Source organism: Scleropages formosus, chromosome 1, assembly GCF_900964775.1.
Source record: "Scleropages formosus chromosome 1, fSclFor1.1, whole genome shotgun sequence".
NCBI lineage: Eukaryota > Metazoa > Chordata > Actinopteri > Osteoglossiformes > Osteoglossidae > Scleropages > Scleropages formosus.
Genome location: NC_041806.1, coordinates 8474289 through 8490108, shown reverse-complemented (window position 1 = coordinate 8490108; position 15820 = coordinate 8474289). Strand labels below are relative to the sequence as shown.

General features: G+C 42.6%; 1 protein-coding gene across 1 annotated transcript; it reads left to right on the top strand.

Annotated features, from left to right (window-relative positions):
* Positions 1-13410, top strand: pnck (pregnancy up-regulated nonubiquitous CaM kinase). Its single transcript, XM_029254271.1, has 12 exons — positions 1-44; positions 4659-4738; positions 7493-7624; positions 7941-8015; positions 8293-8431; positions 8897-9020; positions 9119-9194; positions 9275-9387; positions 10239-10317; positions 11842-11929; positions 12786-12882; positions 12961-13410. Exons 2-11 carry the CDS (start codon positions 4662-4664, stop codon positions 12876-12878), a joined length of 996 nt encoding a protein of 331 aa, XP_029110104.1. The 5' UTR covers positions 1-44; positions 4659-4661; the 3' UTR covers positions 12879-12882; positions 12961-13410.
* Positions 13411-15820: the final 2410 nt, after the last annotated feature.

The window sequence follows — 15820 nt, the reverse complement described above, 5'->3', positions numbered from 1 at the left end:
ACTGGGAGCCAGCAAGCCTTTTCTGCACAGCACTGATCAAACAGGTAAATCTTTGGGTTTTTATGTGTCATGGGGGGCAATGATTTTGAAAGACACGGCAGCACATGGTTAACTGTTTCGTGTGATTTAACGAGCAGGTTTTGTTTGACAACACTGCCTGGATGCTCTTCACAGGAGATTGTGTGGACATTGTCTGGACAATTCATACCATAGAGCCACTGTTAGGAATAACTACTGATGGGAAACTGGGAAGTAAGGTGAGGGTGTCAGCAAGACTTTAAACATAAAATGTTACAGTTGTGTAGATGAATGATTTTTCCAGCAATAACCCCCTGTCTGGGGAACCCTTACTAAGTCCAACAAATGATCCTGATCAAAGTAGAATTTCTCATTGGCTGAACACGCTGGTAGGGCATCTGGGATACACACACACAATTTATCCAGCCATGTTGGAACGGACCATGAGCGCTGATGACAGCACAAACAGGCCCGGACTTTTCTCCAAGTTTGCAAGGCGACACGGGTGACCAGCAGCTGACGACATGCACATTACCTGCCACGCAAGCTGTCATTACAACAGGGATGCACAGGGGAGCTACTCTGAGTTCATTAGTTGCAATACAGTGGGCTCTGCATTCGAGGTGAACATTGCTGATCCTACTAGCACCATCATGTTATGTTACAGCAAATGTAACCTGCAATTTGTTCATGATAACCACCAAGATAATAAATAGGTGTGTTACAAACATCACATGCAAAAATACACAGTGATCTCTTTATACTATTGTAGATAATTACATAATATTAACAAAAAATCAGAGGTGGGTAGTTAGAATAACCAATTAAAAGTACTGTTACTTAGGAAAAATACTGAAAATAATCCTCAAAATCCGCTTGAGTGAAAATAAATATGTTGACAAACTACTATGCTTTCTAATGTTCTGAAATGTTACCCGCTTAAATAGTTTTAACTAATAAGGTAAAATATGTAGGTATACATATATACTGTCAGGATCACAGGGAGACATGTCGTGATGAACTGAAGTGCCGAGTCTTATTTAGAAGTTCAATGTGCAATGGTTGATAAGAGCCATGGAAACAGACTTGAAGATGCAATGACTTGAGGACTTGGAGATGTTGAGGCTTGCGAGCTCAGAGGAAACAGGGTGACATGGAAAGTGCACCTTAGACAGGTGATGCACAGTCACACATATGGAATGGGGACTCGTAACAAGAGGTATGAATGCAGGAGCTGAAAACACTGAGGAAAACACCTCTAACATACAGGCACAGCGGTGTGTACTAGTTTAGATTCCAAAGTCCTGCTGGTGACTCTTTCACTTTTAAAGGCCTGCTTGACTGAATGATTTACCAATTATTTTCATGAACAATTTGGACCAGGTATGTGACGTTCTACTCGGTTGTTCCATGTGAAGGCCTCTGGTGGCTTCTTTGGATATTGCTCCTAGGGGTCATGACAGTACCCAACCCCCTTTAGGAACAGCTCCCACTCGTCATTGCCAACAAAACAGGTGGGTGTTCCCTTGTGGGAAGAGCAGGATGGTGCATCCAGTGGAGCTCCTCAATGAGAGCAAAGTCCAGAATATCACATGCAGGTACCCAGGATTACTCCTCAGGCCCATCAGACCTCTTCCAATCCACCAAATAATACATCGTACCAACACAACATTTTAGAATCCTATATAGCCTTGATGGAGTAAGTAGAAGTACTATCAGTGTCAAATGGGCAGAGGTGGATATTCAATGCACTGATCCTTTAAAACAGATACTATATGGTTCCAGCAGTGAAGCATAGACTTGGGCATATTCTGTACTGGGGCTGTAACTGTAGGCAGTAAGTAACTGGATTGAGTCTCTTCAGTGTCTTAAAGGAACCTATATATCTGGACCTCAGCTTTTTCAATAGGAGACAGAATTTAATGCCCCAGGTAGACAGCCAAATCCTCTGAGTCAGTTGATATAACATTGTTTGATGCCTCTAGTAGCTGCTCTTTGTAACTGGACATGGACCAAATTCTGGAGAGCCTCACTTGTACTAGTTGTTCACAGCTGGCAAGTCACTGTATTCTACAAACTGCAGGAAGAGAAATGGCTGATGAATACAGTGATAAACCAGCCTAAAACACAATGGAATGAGGTCACGAGTAAACAAGTGAACAAGGGAGTTCTTGACATTCTCAGCCCAAGGTATGTACCAACTCCACTTCCACTAATTCGGTGCGCAACAACTACAGACATACCGTTTGATTTAATAGAGATGCTCCAGCATCTGAGGATGGTAGCCAGAGTTCAAACAGATGGACATCACCAGGAGAAAACACAAGGCCTTTCAAACCCTCAAGGTGGTCCTGAGTCAGACACTATGTCATCTGGAGTCTCACAGAATTGAAACACCTGCTGAAACAAAGTTTCTGCTTTTCAAGGAAGTGGATTAAACTCTCGGTGGCATCATATGACAACGTTTGGAAAATCTTTAAATTGCCAAGAGGAAGACAGTGTACCCCTCTGACTTGGCCAAGACCGCAATGAAATGAAAAGAAATGTGAGACCAGGGAGGATTATGAGCAAGTGAGGGCTGTGGTATCCTGTCAGGCAGCTGTCAAGGGACCAAGGCTTGAATGCAAATAGTGCTGATCAGGATGATTTTTCTCATATCATTTTTCACTGTAGGCCATCAAAACTTCTTGTGCACCAACCTCAATGCTTTATTCATACTCAGGTGAATCGTGGACCCAGTGTAGCAACTGAGACCACATTGATGGTGAGACATACTCCTTATCCATGACCTTGTCAATAGCCGTGGATTTTGGACTTGGGCTGCCCTGATGTCGTCCATTCACCCGCTGGACTGGGGCCACAAAGTCGGTGACTGGTATCAAAAGAAATTTCATCCCTTGAGTAATGCATGTACTGTTTTAACACAAAAATATTAATTTTCAGACCACAGCGGTAACTCCACCAAAGATGGTCCCAAACCTGGTTGCAAAAAGTGGAGGGTTGGGCATGGGGCTAGCAACCCCACCTCGTAAAAATTTGATCGCTACAGAAACCAACACTGCAAAAACTCCATTTATGACCCCATAAACGCTCCATCTTCAAGATGTCCTGGGGAGATACAAAGCAGGCAGCCCAGGACAGAGATGGAGACATGCAGTGAAGGCCCTCTGCTCTGACTGGAGCGAAGAGGAGTAAAGAGAAGAGACCACAGCAACAACACATTATTACTGATTAATAAGGCTAAGGGTAATAAAGGTAAAAAGTCCTAATCCATCCATATGTTGTTGAGAATATTCACCTTCCGTTTAAGAGCACCTGAGCAAGGTGAATTCCTTTTACTTTTAATTACATTATTTTTAATTACATTGATATCGCAGGTACTAATTTTAAAAGGACACAATTTCACCAAAAGCCCCAGTAATTGTTACATTACCAAAACAAAAATTAGAACACATCACCAAGACACAACCACTGTGATTTGAAAATTGCCTGCAGTCCCAGAGTGTACAAAGTCTTGGATCTCTTTTATATGACCGCACCATGACATTTTCACTGAATGCAGCAACTGGAAAGCATTGCTAGAAAAGGCACAACTAAATGTGCCACTGTGGGGCCACAGGGGTGTCTTGAAGGGCAGGAGACTTTGGCACGATCTGATGGCCCGCAGTAGAAGCACTGTCCTTCCCGGAAACTATGTCTTCTCTCCTCCTTGGATAGGTACCCAGTGCAGATTTGTATTGCTTCTCCCTTCTAAGTCAATGGGCTGGACAGAACCTGAGGTTCACTGTCACATCTTTTTTCCTGGAGAAGGCAGGGAGAGGGGGTTTCTGCTGTGTAGAGCATTGCGAGGTTAAGAGGAGCTGTCTGTGGTGCCGGTCCAAGCTGACAGGAGCGATATAAGGTGGTCAGCGCCAGGGCGATTTTATGCACCATATCGCTTCCTGTTAACCAGCACAGCAGACTCACTCCTCCATTGCATCATTGATGAATTTCATCTGATGGAACAGTCACTTAACTTTCTTCCCTTTGCAGTCCTTCCCTCCATAGCGCATCCATAACTATGTAATGATGGGCAGACTCTTCAAGGCCAATGGCTATTACACTATACACAAATGAACACTGCTGTGGTCACAGGTTCGGTACTCAAGTGCACTGTCAACCTTCTGTAAGAAGGCTGAATTCTCTGTACAGGATAAACACAAACAGCGGAACTTCCTCTACGCAACTCAGATTCACTTTTGGACAAACCTCTCGTCCAAAAGAGCTGCTATACGCTACACTCAGCTAGGAACTTGTGCGGATGCAGATGTGAAGCATTTTCCTTCTTTGCATTTAGACAAGACTGGAAACAATTGTATCATATTTATTCTTTAGATAAAAATTATGCCACCATCAATCACTGTAGAAAAGGAGCCAGAAATTTCTTTGATATTAAACGTTTAGTGAACGAAAGCATCTAAGGCTGCGTAAACATTATGGATTAACAAATGACGTAGAAAACATCAAACTTTTAATGAACGAGAAAAGTTCCTTTTGCGATTTACATGTTGACGGAAGAATTTATTATGTCTGCAGTGCTACAAAGCCAGTTTACAGTTCAAGTAAATCACAGTAATGGTCTGTGTGCTTGTCTGTGGTAGATAATGATGCCAGTTAAAGAATCTGGGAAGAAGAATGAGGATATTTCAGCAGTCTACGAGTTCAAGGAGAAGCTTGGGCAGTGAGTCTGTAATATTTTAAACTGAATCATTTGTCAGTGAAAAAAATTGTGTTGTTCATTCCCGTGGTGATTTTGAAAAATGTGAAATATTTATGTGCACTGTACGTAAACTATTTTAATAGTATATTGTAGAATATTTTAAACTGTTTTAAAAACTGCAAATGCATGAAACATTACATGTATGCTGGCACCTACTGCATGTTTGCAAATACAGTTGAGACTGGCAGATTCTTCACAACTCCAATTATCTGTAAATCTAATGACTATATTCCAGTTAAAAAAATGCTTAATAGTATAGCTTAATGCCTCAGTTTATTCATGAGTAAGATTCCATTAGAAACATCAGAACATCATTTGAAAATTTTCTCTAAGACTTTCATTTATTTCTTTGTGTTCCTCTATCCTGGAAACCTTTGGCATGAGACAGGAAACACTGGAAGGGAGGGCAGTTTATTTTATTATGTGTACTAACTTGAGGAAATATTTAAACTGTCTCCTTTAAAATGACTGAAAAAATAATAACTACAACCTCTTAATGAGTTTGTTGTGTTCTGCTTTATTCACACAAGGTAGTGCCATGTTCATCCCACATATCAGGTGCCGTAGGAAAATGAAACAGTGGAGAAAGGAGAGAATTTGAGTGCAATAGAGGACAGTGTGGGTACAACATATTAAAAACTTTTTCACCTTAATTACCAAATCTGTGTCTCATTTGGGGGGGGGGCGTGGTGGTGCAGTGGGTTGGACCGCAGTCCTGCTCTCTGGTGGGTCTGGGGTTCGAGTCCTGCTTGGGGTGCCTTGCGACGGACTGGCGTCCCGTCCTGGGTGTGTCCCCTCCCCCTCCGGTCTTACGCCCTGAGTTGCCGGGTTAGGCTCCGGTTCCCCGCGACCCCGTATGGGACAAGTGGTTCAGAAAGTGTGTGTGTGTGTGTGTGTGTGTGTGTGTGTGTGTCTCATTTGCAACTGAGATAAAATGATTCTGGCCATGAGAAAGTGATCAATTCATCACTTAAACATCTGTTGGCATCTGGTTGCTTTCATTTGCAATCAAAAAGCATAATAATCCCTGTAGTTCAGCTATAATGCAATATGTGCTCTTGAAAACCTTCTCCTTACACAAAATTGCACACTAAAATCACAGCGCTAATGATAAAAATGGGGCTAGGAGCAGACCATTCGGAAGGTTCAAACGGTTTTCAAAACCTTTGAAACAGAAGCACTAACAGAAACAATAACAATCCTAATAAAAACACTCGAGTGGTTAAAAAAACATAAATTTCCCAAGAAATAGACATTTAATAAAGTCACTGTAGAACTTTACCTTTCAATCAATACCTCTCACTAAACAAACATCCCATTTCTACTTCCTTATGCCTTCTTCTAATGTCAGATTCACAGTTGCTGTAGCTAAATAACTTCTATTTTCCCAGCATTGTCTCTCGTTGTACACAATGCGTTGACTGTTTTAAGCAAGTTGCAGGAGCAATTTTACATGTTCTTTCTTTTACAATTATTCATTTAGCTGACACTTTTCTCCAAAGCAATGTAGAGTGTTCAACTACAATTTGTTATCAATTTATACAGCTGGGTAATTTCAGTGGAGTAACTTTCAGGGTAAACACATAGATCAAAGACATTGCAGCTAAAGACAGGAACTGAACCTATAACCTTTGGGAACCCAGGCATCAACCCAAACTTCTTTGCTATCAGCTCCTCTACAGCGCTCTCTACTAATATTGGCACCCCTGGTAAACATGAGCAAAGAAAGCTGTGAAAAATTGTCTTTATTGTTTAACGTTTTGATCCTTTGCTCAAAAAATTCACAAAAATTCTCTTCTCTCATGGATATCAAACAATTGCAAACACAACACAGGTTTATCCAACAAAAAAAATCTTTGTTAAATATGTGTGGCACTTCTTTTCTCATATTTACCAAGGGTGCCAATATTAGTGGAGGGCACTGTATGTCATTTGCAGCACTTCATATCAGATTTTTCTCCTATGCTCACCAGCAGACATTTTTACCACCAGTAGCTTTGGTGGCACTTTACTCTCATTTATGTTCTTGTTTTTTGGCACGAAAAGAACAGCAAAAAATGCAAAGGATACGGGAGCCCCTATTTACCAATCACATGTGAGCAAATTTATGGCACACAAATAGGTGTTGTGCAAGAATTACCTGTGCACTATTTGCTGTACGGTTTCTGTAAAAGCCTCAAATATGGCTATTATAAATAAAAACTAAACTGAACGATATTGGCCCTGCATAGCTTCGAGATGCTGTACTCCTCCGACTCCCCTTCGCCCACTGTTCCATTTGCATGCGTTTTGGCCTTAGCTTATGATGGCAAATAGAACGTGGGCAATTTTTACTTAAGTAGAGAAATTAAAAAAAAAATAAAAATAGAACAGTGAAGAAAATAGCATTAAAAACAAATAAAAACTAGGTTTCTATTTTTTGAAAAATTTTAACTATGTAACATAAAGTCCAAGTTTGTACAATTACTCCTATATTTTATTTTTCTCAATTTTTTTTTAACATCACTTGCATATCTCAAATTGCTGCTGTTACAATCTGAGTACATGAGGTGAAGACAATGTTAATGTACTAAATGACCCTAATAGAGTTCATACTAAACTTGCTGAAATACAAGCCAGAACTCCCACACAGCCAACATTATACAGCTGCTGCATCAAGTGCTGTTTCTAAACGTGGGCGACTTTGACGACTGATGTCCTGAACGTGTCTTTCAGGGGGTCATTTTCCGAGGTGCACTTGGCTCAGCACCGGCGCTCCAAAAGGCTTGTAGCAGTCAAGTGTATCCACAAGACGGCACTGCGGGGCAGAGAGGCCATGCTGGAGAACGAGATTGCTGTGCTGCGCAAGTCAGTGCCTTTGCCCTACAGTACACCTCTTTTCTTGCCATGCCATGCCACCAGTTTGATTTTTCAGCAGCGGTTATAGAAATGTATCATTTACAACTCTTGTTGAAAGAAACAGAATCAATATGTAGATTTTAAGTAAATTCCTGACTATGACATTGTTAAGCAGGATATAAATGCAGCCTTGATTGTCTGCAGTGAAGATTTTGCGGAATATTTGCATGCGAATGCTGATGGAATTAGCAGAAGTGTCACTTCTTTTATGCTTTTGCACCCAGACAGTGTGCTTATTATTGCTGTTCTCCCCTTTTTTTTACAGAATTGACCATGAGAATATCGTCTCTTTGGTTGACACCTTTGACACTCCAGCGAAGCTCTACTTGGTGATGACACTGTGAGTGGATAGCAAAGGCACTGGTACAAGCAATCGAAAAAAGATAAACGGAGTCTCACCGTAATGTATCTGCTGTGAAACAACATTGACATCAATCCACAAAAGCTGGTCATAAAACTTGATCATTTTTGTGAAGTCAGTCTTGATTGGGCTTGTGAAGTACCTCTTTTGGGTAACTTGCCGATGAAATAACCAGCAGTTAGTTATTTCACAGAGCTCCCGGATGGGGTCCCGAGCATGCTGCTGGGGAAGATTGACTCCCATGTTGATGCGGCAGGGCCACCGGAGGAGAGCTGCTGGAGCGGATTGTGGAGAGGGGCAGCTACACGGAGAAAGATGCCAGCCGTGTGATCCGCCAGGTGCTGGGGGCCGTCAAATACCTCCACCAGCTGGGCATCGTGCACCGGGACCTGAAGGTACAGCCCGCTCTCTTGTGTTGCCACATCCAATTAGGCAAGAAGGGAGGAGAAGAGGGAGTTTTGAGAGATCAGAGCATGGTCTGCATAGGGTCTGCCATAAGGCCTCTGTGAACTTGCGATGCGGTGTAGCTGCCATGTGAGAGAGCGAGAGAGTGATTCTGCTCATCTGTTTCCTGTGCCTCCTACCGGACACTGATGAACGCTGATGCCAGTGAGCATCAATGGCGTTTGCAGAGGAGAAAGCCGATATAGCAGACCGAAAGCAGACAATGGTGCATTAATGCCTGGCATTCGAGGCACACACGATTAATGCTGTTTGGGCAAACTGCTTTGTTTGTGTTCAGTGGCGCTCTTCTGTCGTAATCACATTGCAGCATCAGTACGTTGCTAATGATCGGGCTCACATTTTTCCAACATTGCCAGATGATTCATTAAACTATCTACCGGTGGACCTCCTTTCAGCCTGAGAACCTGCTATATGAGACTCCATTCGAAGATTCGAAGATTGTCATCAGTGACTTTGGCTTGTCAAAGATGGAGGAACAAGGGGTGTTCTCCACTACTTGTGGAACTCCTGCCTATGCTGGTAAGGACACCTAAGGAGCCCCAGCGTTCCGTCTGTGAAGTACTGGATGCTGGTAAATCTTGCCTCCCTTTCTCCTTCTTGCCTGTGCTTTTGTTCAGCACCAGAGCTTCTACAGCAGAAAACATACGACAAAAAAGTGGACCTTTGGGCTCTGGGTGTGATCTCCTACATTCTGTAAGTTTACTAGGTGTATATTTTCTGTGTGTGTTTGAGGAGGAGTGTTCCACTCTATGATTCTTCTCTTGTCTTTCCAGGTTATGCGGTTATCCTCCATTCTACGATGAGAACGACACACAGCTCTACCGGCAGATCATAAAGGCTCAATATGAGTTTGATCCACCTTATTGGGATGACATCTCAGAATCTGGTGCCTCCCTCTTTGCTCTTCATAATAATGGAATTTCTTAGTTCTTCCCTTTTCATTTACATTTATTCATTTAGCAGATGCTTTTCTCCAAAGTGATCTACATCTCAGCAAAAAATACAATTTATTTATTATATTAAGAGAAAGAGACATGGCTGCAGACATGTGACTCTTAAGTAAACCTAGTTTGTTACTTTCCACTTGATGCACCAATGTTCATCGCTTGAGTAGGTGCATAAAATGCAGAATAGATGAATCCTGATAACCTCCTACCAATTTTTTTTTCCTAATAAGATACACAAAGAATCACACACACAGCCAGAGTACTGGCTGTATAAAGGCTTATCTGGGGATGGTCATGAAGTTACGGTGCATGAACATTTACACCATACATGAACTTAAGAGATCATGGGCGAAGAGAGTCTGGAAAAGATGAGTTTTCAGACCCTTCTTAAATGTAGACAGAGTTTCTGCAGTTCTGAGTGAGAAGGGGAGGTCATTCCACCACAACGCAGCCAGAACTGAGAACCTCCGTGCTTTACCTCTCATGCACGGAACCACCAAGCAAACAGAAGTAGATGAGCGAAGGGGTCTGGCTGGGGTGTAGCGGTTCCTTTCCATCTTCTCCATGTTCCTTTCCTTCAAACGAAACCTAAGCGTAAACAAAATGTTAAGCTGTAGCATAGTATACAGATGTGAGCCAGCTAAATATGAATTCTTAATTAAGCGGTTCTAAATAGGATTCATAAACTCTAACAATAATTTCAGCCTCCACACCTCCTTGTCATATATCCTTGAAGGGGTTTTTTTAATTTGCTTTCTTCTCCTGTTTTGTGTCTGTGTGTGATGTTCAGCCAAGGACTTCATATCACACCTACTGCAAAAAGATCCAGAGAAAAGGTTTGACTGTGAACAGGCATTGCAACACTCATGGTAAGTAATTTATACTCCCCCTCCGAGACTTTTACCATACTGTGGGGAAGGCTTTTTTTCTCACATATAAGATTTGTGGGCGCTGCCAGGTAAGAAGTGCCATATGTTAAAACTTTCCCAGTTCAAAAGGCAGGTGTACCAAATTGTGCACTGTATTTTACAGGCTGTTTATTTATTTGTTGCTTGTTTGTTTTTATTTATCTACTTTGCTGTAATATTTCTCTCGCTACACATTGTGCCACTGGAAACCATCTGAAAATAATTTGTTACAATAAAGAGGCTAATATGGAGAATATGAACCACATGGAGTCTATGGAATAAGACGAACATGAAGAATAAGTCCAACTTATTCCATTCCTGCTGAAATGCTTACATTTATGTTAGGACTGTATTTGATTATATACAAGGTTTTATTTTTCACAGTTACAGTGATCAACAGCAAGGCAGCAGACTAACAAATGCAGACCTCTGTACAAATGATGACCTGCTTGTACCTAATGTACTGTTTCAGTAATTTCTTCCGGAATAATGCCAGTATGGCTCATAATAAACAAACACACATTGGCTGAAGCCCCTTGTCCCAAGCGGGGTCACAGCGAACCGGAGCCTAACCCGGCAACACAGGGCGCAGGGCTAGAGGGGCAGGGGACACACCCAGGATGGGACGCCAGTCCGCCACAAGGCACCCCAAGCGGGACTCAAACCCCAGGTCTACCGGAGAGCAGGCCACGGCCAAAGCTGCTGCGCCACCGCGACCCCCTCATAATAAACCGCTTACAGTATTTGTCCACTGCTGTAGACAAGCATATCAGTATCTTCCAATATACAGCCTTTTGGCATTACGGTGTAATCTTTTACAAACAAATAGTCAATGATAGTACATCATTTCCATTTAACATGGAATGGTAGCTTGGGAATGCATTGCAAACTCATTGCATGAATTAATATTGATGCAAAAACGCTCAGTGTATCTATTACAATATCAATTACAGTGTGTGTACAGACTCTCCTGTAGACTTACTGTGGGTCTGTCCTTATGTTATATCTGATACTCCAGATTTTTGGAACCATTTTAGGTATATCTGTCAGATTTTCTTTTGCACGTGATTCATCTGTTTTAATTGTACAGTATTTGCAAACATTCCTGGGCTGCATTTTTTGGATTTCTGTCGCCACAAAATGTGATGATTTATCATTTATTTACACGGCAACAATTGACACAGGACACATTTTGCGGGTTTTCTTCATCAAATTAATCTGGACCTAGAATACCAGTCTTTAAGTTCCGTGCTTTTTAACCCAGTGAGAGCTTTGCTATACTCAGTCTTACCTCTGAGAGTGTGCAGATCCTGGATTTTCATAGGAGCTTTCAGTGTACTTCTCCTGAGAGTAAAGAAGCAAGGCCACACTTCATATTTGCGCCATCATTTCTCTCCTCCAGCATTTGCTGTCCTCTGGGGGGGGCGTAGGGTGGGGTGTAGTGAGTGTCCTAACTGTAAGGGCTGCGAAATGCTATTCTGACAGGATATCAGGCGGAGGAGCGCTGGAGAAGAACATCCATGGCTCAGTCAGTGAACAGATCCAGAAGAACTTTGCCAAGAATCAATGGAAGGTGAGAGTGGTCTCTCAAGGCTGGATGAGAAATAGACACCAGTTACAAGTCAGGCGCAAGGTATAGGTCCAGCAATTCGTTGCAAACTAATTAAATTATCTAAATGGATGTGGTGCTCTATAGTAAATGTAATTATTGAATACATTAGGTCAAAGTGCATGCGGCACATTGAACTGACAGCCCTTTTCTGAGTACCCACCTGTACACCATAAACCATATACACCTGTCCTTCAGACAGTTTTTGGGAAGGACAACTTAAGTAATTCATATATGAGACCACAAGTTTCAGTGCCATGGTGCTGCAGGGGATTGTTGCTGGGTCCCACAGCATCCCAGCCTTAGTCAAAGTTTGGCTGCATGTTCCCTGATGGATAGAGGTCACCACTCTCTTTGTAAAGTGTCATTAAAAGATACGGTCAATACACCCGCCACACACTACGCAACGCACAAGGAGAATATTCAATTGGCCGATATAATGCCTACTACCTGTCTAAAGCAGCCTGTTAATTTTAAACTCAGTCTGTTCCCTGGGTGAGTTGTGGTGAAGGTTTTTGGAAGTTCATGCTTTGCATCTTTGTGCACTGAAAATATTACAGGTTGCTCACACACCACACACTCACCCGATTTCACACCCTGTGACTTCTGACTGTTCCCAAAGCTAAAATGACAATGAAAAGAACCCATTTAGAGTCACTTCCAGAGATCCAAACGGCCACAATAGATCGATTCTAAGCGTTGACGGCAAATGATTTCCACAATCATTTTCCGCAATATTTTTAAATACGGAGATTCATCATATTTTTTTGATCACATGTCGTATGTTGCTAGTCACCCACTATGAGCTCCACTGTTGCAGAGAGCGTTCAATGCTACCGTGGTTGTGCGCCACCTCATCAAGAAGGCACTGGCAGCGGAGGCAGAGGACGAGGCGGAGGCGAGCTCCACCTGAGGTGGTGAGTCTCCCGAGTCCAGACGGCAGAAGACCGGGTGTCAGACAATGCCAGGATACTAAACACAGCTTTATCTTGCAGAAAGAACGCGTCCCAACTGAGCTACTGGCAAAGGATGGAATGACAACTTCAAGAGGCCCTGTGATTCATTGCATGCAAGTTAATTATATTGTCTAAATGGACGTCGTGTCTTAAATGTCATTTCTGAAACGATTACGCAAGCACTGTGGACATTCAGTATCCTGGACTTATAGCTAGCTTTCGTAAAGTTGTCGAGTCGAAAAGTTTAGCATATATGTGAAACTAGTAAAGTAAATGTGCCGTTGTACTGGTGCCTTTCCAAATGACATCATACATGACATCCATTGACATCAATCAAACAAACACTGTGACCTTCTGTCATCCCAACAAGACACACACTGGTGTTGAGATTCCGCTTTTGTCATCAGACCCGATGATCGGACTCCTGATTCCTGATCAATAATGAGTGCTCTAACATCAAGTTGCAGCAGAAATTATGATAGATATGTATTTTCTGCAAGGCTGCTTTAATTCTTCTTTAAGGAAAAATAATCAGCCAAAATATGAAAAACTCAATACTCATCATCATTAAATAAACTATGATGGATAATTGTTATTGGATTCTTTTCCCATTATATAAATTGCTATGATAATTCTTAATTATTCTTTTTTACATGATCTTTTACACATGCCCAAATTCAGACATTAAATTGACAGTGTATAGGCAAGTATTATGACGATTTATAGTTTAATAAATAAATAAATTAGAAAATGATTATCCTACTTCTTATTAGTTTATATTTTTATTTGGATTTTGCTGAATTATTCTTTCTAAGCTGAGTTAATACGCTGTTAGATTTATTCTGTGACGTTATGTGACCTTATACTGCAGATGTATGGACATTGTAGGGATTTGCAAGTTACTTTGAATGAATTTGATTCACGGCTTATACTTTTCCAAACACGGAAACAGCAAACAAACATCTTGTGAGAACGGCGTTCTTTTTCCACACAAACAGTCATTGTGGAGTCGTGTAAAATGGTTGTTTTTTGATGTGAATGCCTCTAATAAATCTCTTGGATTGCATCCGAAGGCTTTTATAAGGTGACGGGGGTCCCTTGGTCTGAATATGCTTTAAACGCATAATTTGTGTGTTGATTCACAGGTGCACATGGTGAAAATTTAAATGAAAATTAAAATTTAAACCAACAGCAACAGTTCACGCCATTAAACTGAAATGGATGAAATGCAAACCTTCCAATATGTATTGTTAATGAAAAAAGATGTGGAGCCTATCGTACTGATGAAATCAACTTAATTAGTTTCAACTGTTTCTAACTCAGTTGCCCCAACAAATAAAATACTTCTATAAAGCTCATAAAAGCCAACTCGTAAAATAATGCGAGCACTCTGGAACCGCGTGATTTTCAACTTTCTCTTTTGAAATTACCATGCGGTAACATCCAACGTAAGCAGGGCCCCTTTTAGTTTTCTTATGTATCGTCTGTCTTAGAGACGCCGTCGTAAAGCTCGGCACACGGACGTCGTTAACAGCTGCGAGACCGGCTGTAAATCCACAAAGCAGCCACTTAATTCATCTCGGCAAACGATGGAAAAGAACTTCTGATGCGGAACCGCCGCTTTTGGTGCCGAGGCTCCTTCCAGGAACTTGCGGTGTTCTTAACGAAGGGCAAACGGAGCCACTCTTGCTACTGCCGTTCCGGGCCAGCAGAGGGCAGGCTGCTCCGCCACTAAGACCCCCTCGCTTCCTCCCCAGCTGGTGGGCTTTGTCAGCAGCCCCTCTGTGCCGACATCCTTCCCTCGTGTTCGTTTACTTGTCATGGGCTCGCTGTTCCGTATATGAGCGAGCGTCTTCTTTTCAAACATAATGGGAGAAACGCGTGCTTCCACCTTGGCTTCTTAAACCGCGTCATTCTAAAAGTAAACGTGTCCTTAAGCAAACGGCACGTCTCTCTACATTAAAAATGCAAATATAGGGGAGAAAGTAATACATAAGAAATTAAATTATATGTCGAATACAAATATCCACAGCCCATGGAGAAGGTAAAGTCGAACCGGGGCGTATTGTGGTGATGGAAGTGCCTGGAGGGAAAAAGAGGCCATGTGGCGTTTAAGGGCGGGAGCTTCCACCCCTACCGTAAGCTAATGGGACGAGCTCCTGAAAGCTTTACCGCACACCAGAATGAACCACGTGCGTCCCGGTGACCTCAGCAGATTGAGCACTGCTCATTTGCGGTAAAGGCAGAGAGGCCTCGGCTGGAGAGGGAGCCTGTTATTTAACCGCCCAGGTCCCGGAAAAAAATAACACGGCCGCTTTAGGAAAGGAAGAAGTTTGGAGGCGCTCGTTGCTTTGCAGCGTTGTTAAGCGCGGTTAAGCGCTAACTCGGTCGTTGCCGGACAGCGCGGCACGGCTCGCTCCGCTACGAAAGACCTCATGCGGAAGCTATTTAGCGAGCACCATAAGCAATTACATATTAAACAACTTTAAAAGGTCCTGCGAGTGGCACTTAACTGTGTCGTCAGGATGTTCCAACAGAGTGCGGCTGAGGGTGAGCCCCGATTGGCCGGCACCGCCGGGCCCTGGACCAATGGCAGCGCAACCCTCCCAAACATTATTTGCAATGTGCACACGCTTCCTTGCAGGGGCCACGGCTAATGCAGTGAATAAATAACTAATGGAGGAAGGTTTTTAATCACCCGACAAGGGGCTGATGGGAATGTGTGATGGCAGCTCACAAGGAACATGATGTGACCTGGAACACAACTAACATCACCGAACTCGCGCAGTCTGGCTGCAGCGCAGCTTGCTCGCGTATCGTGTGTCGGCGTGTCCGAGAGCGCGCGTGCATGCGTGCGTATACGTGCACGTGCGCATATTAGTTACCGTACACGTTATGA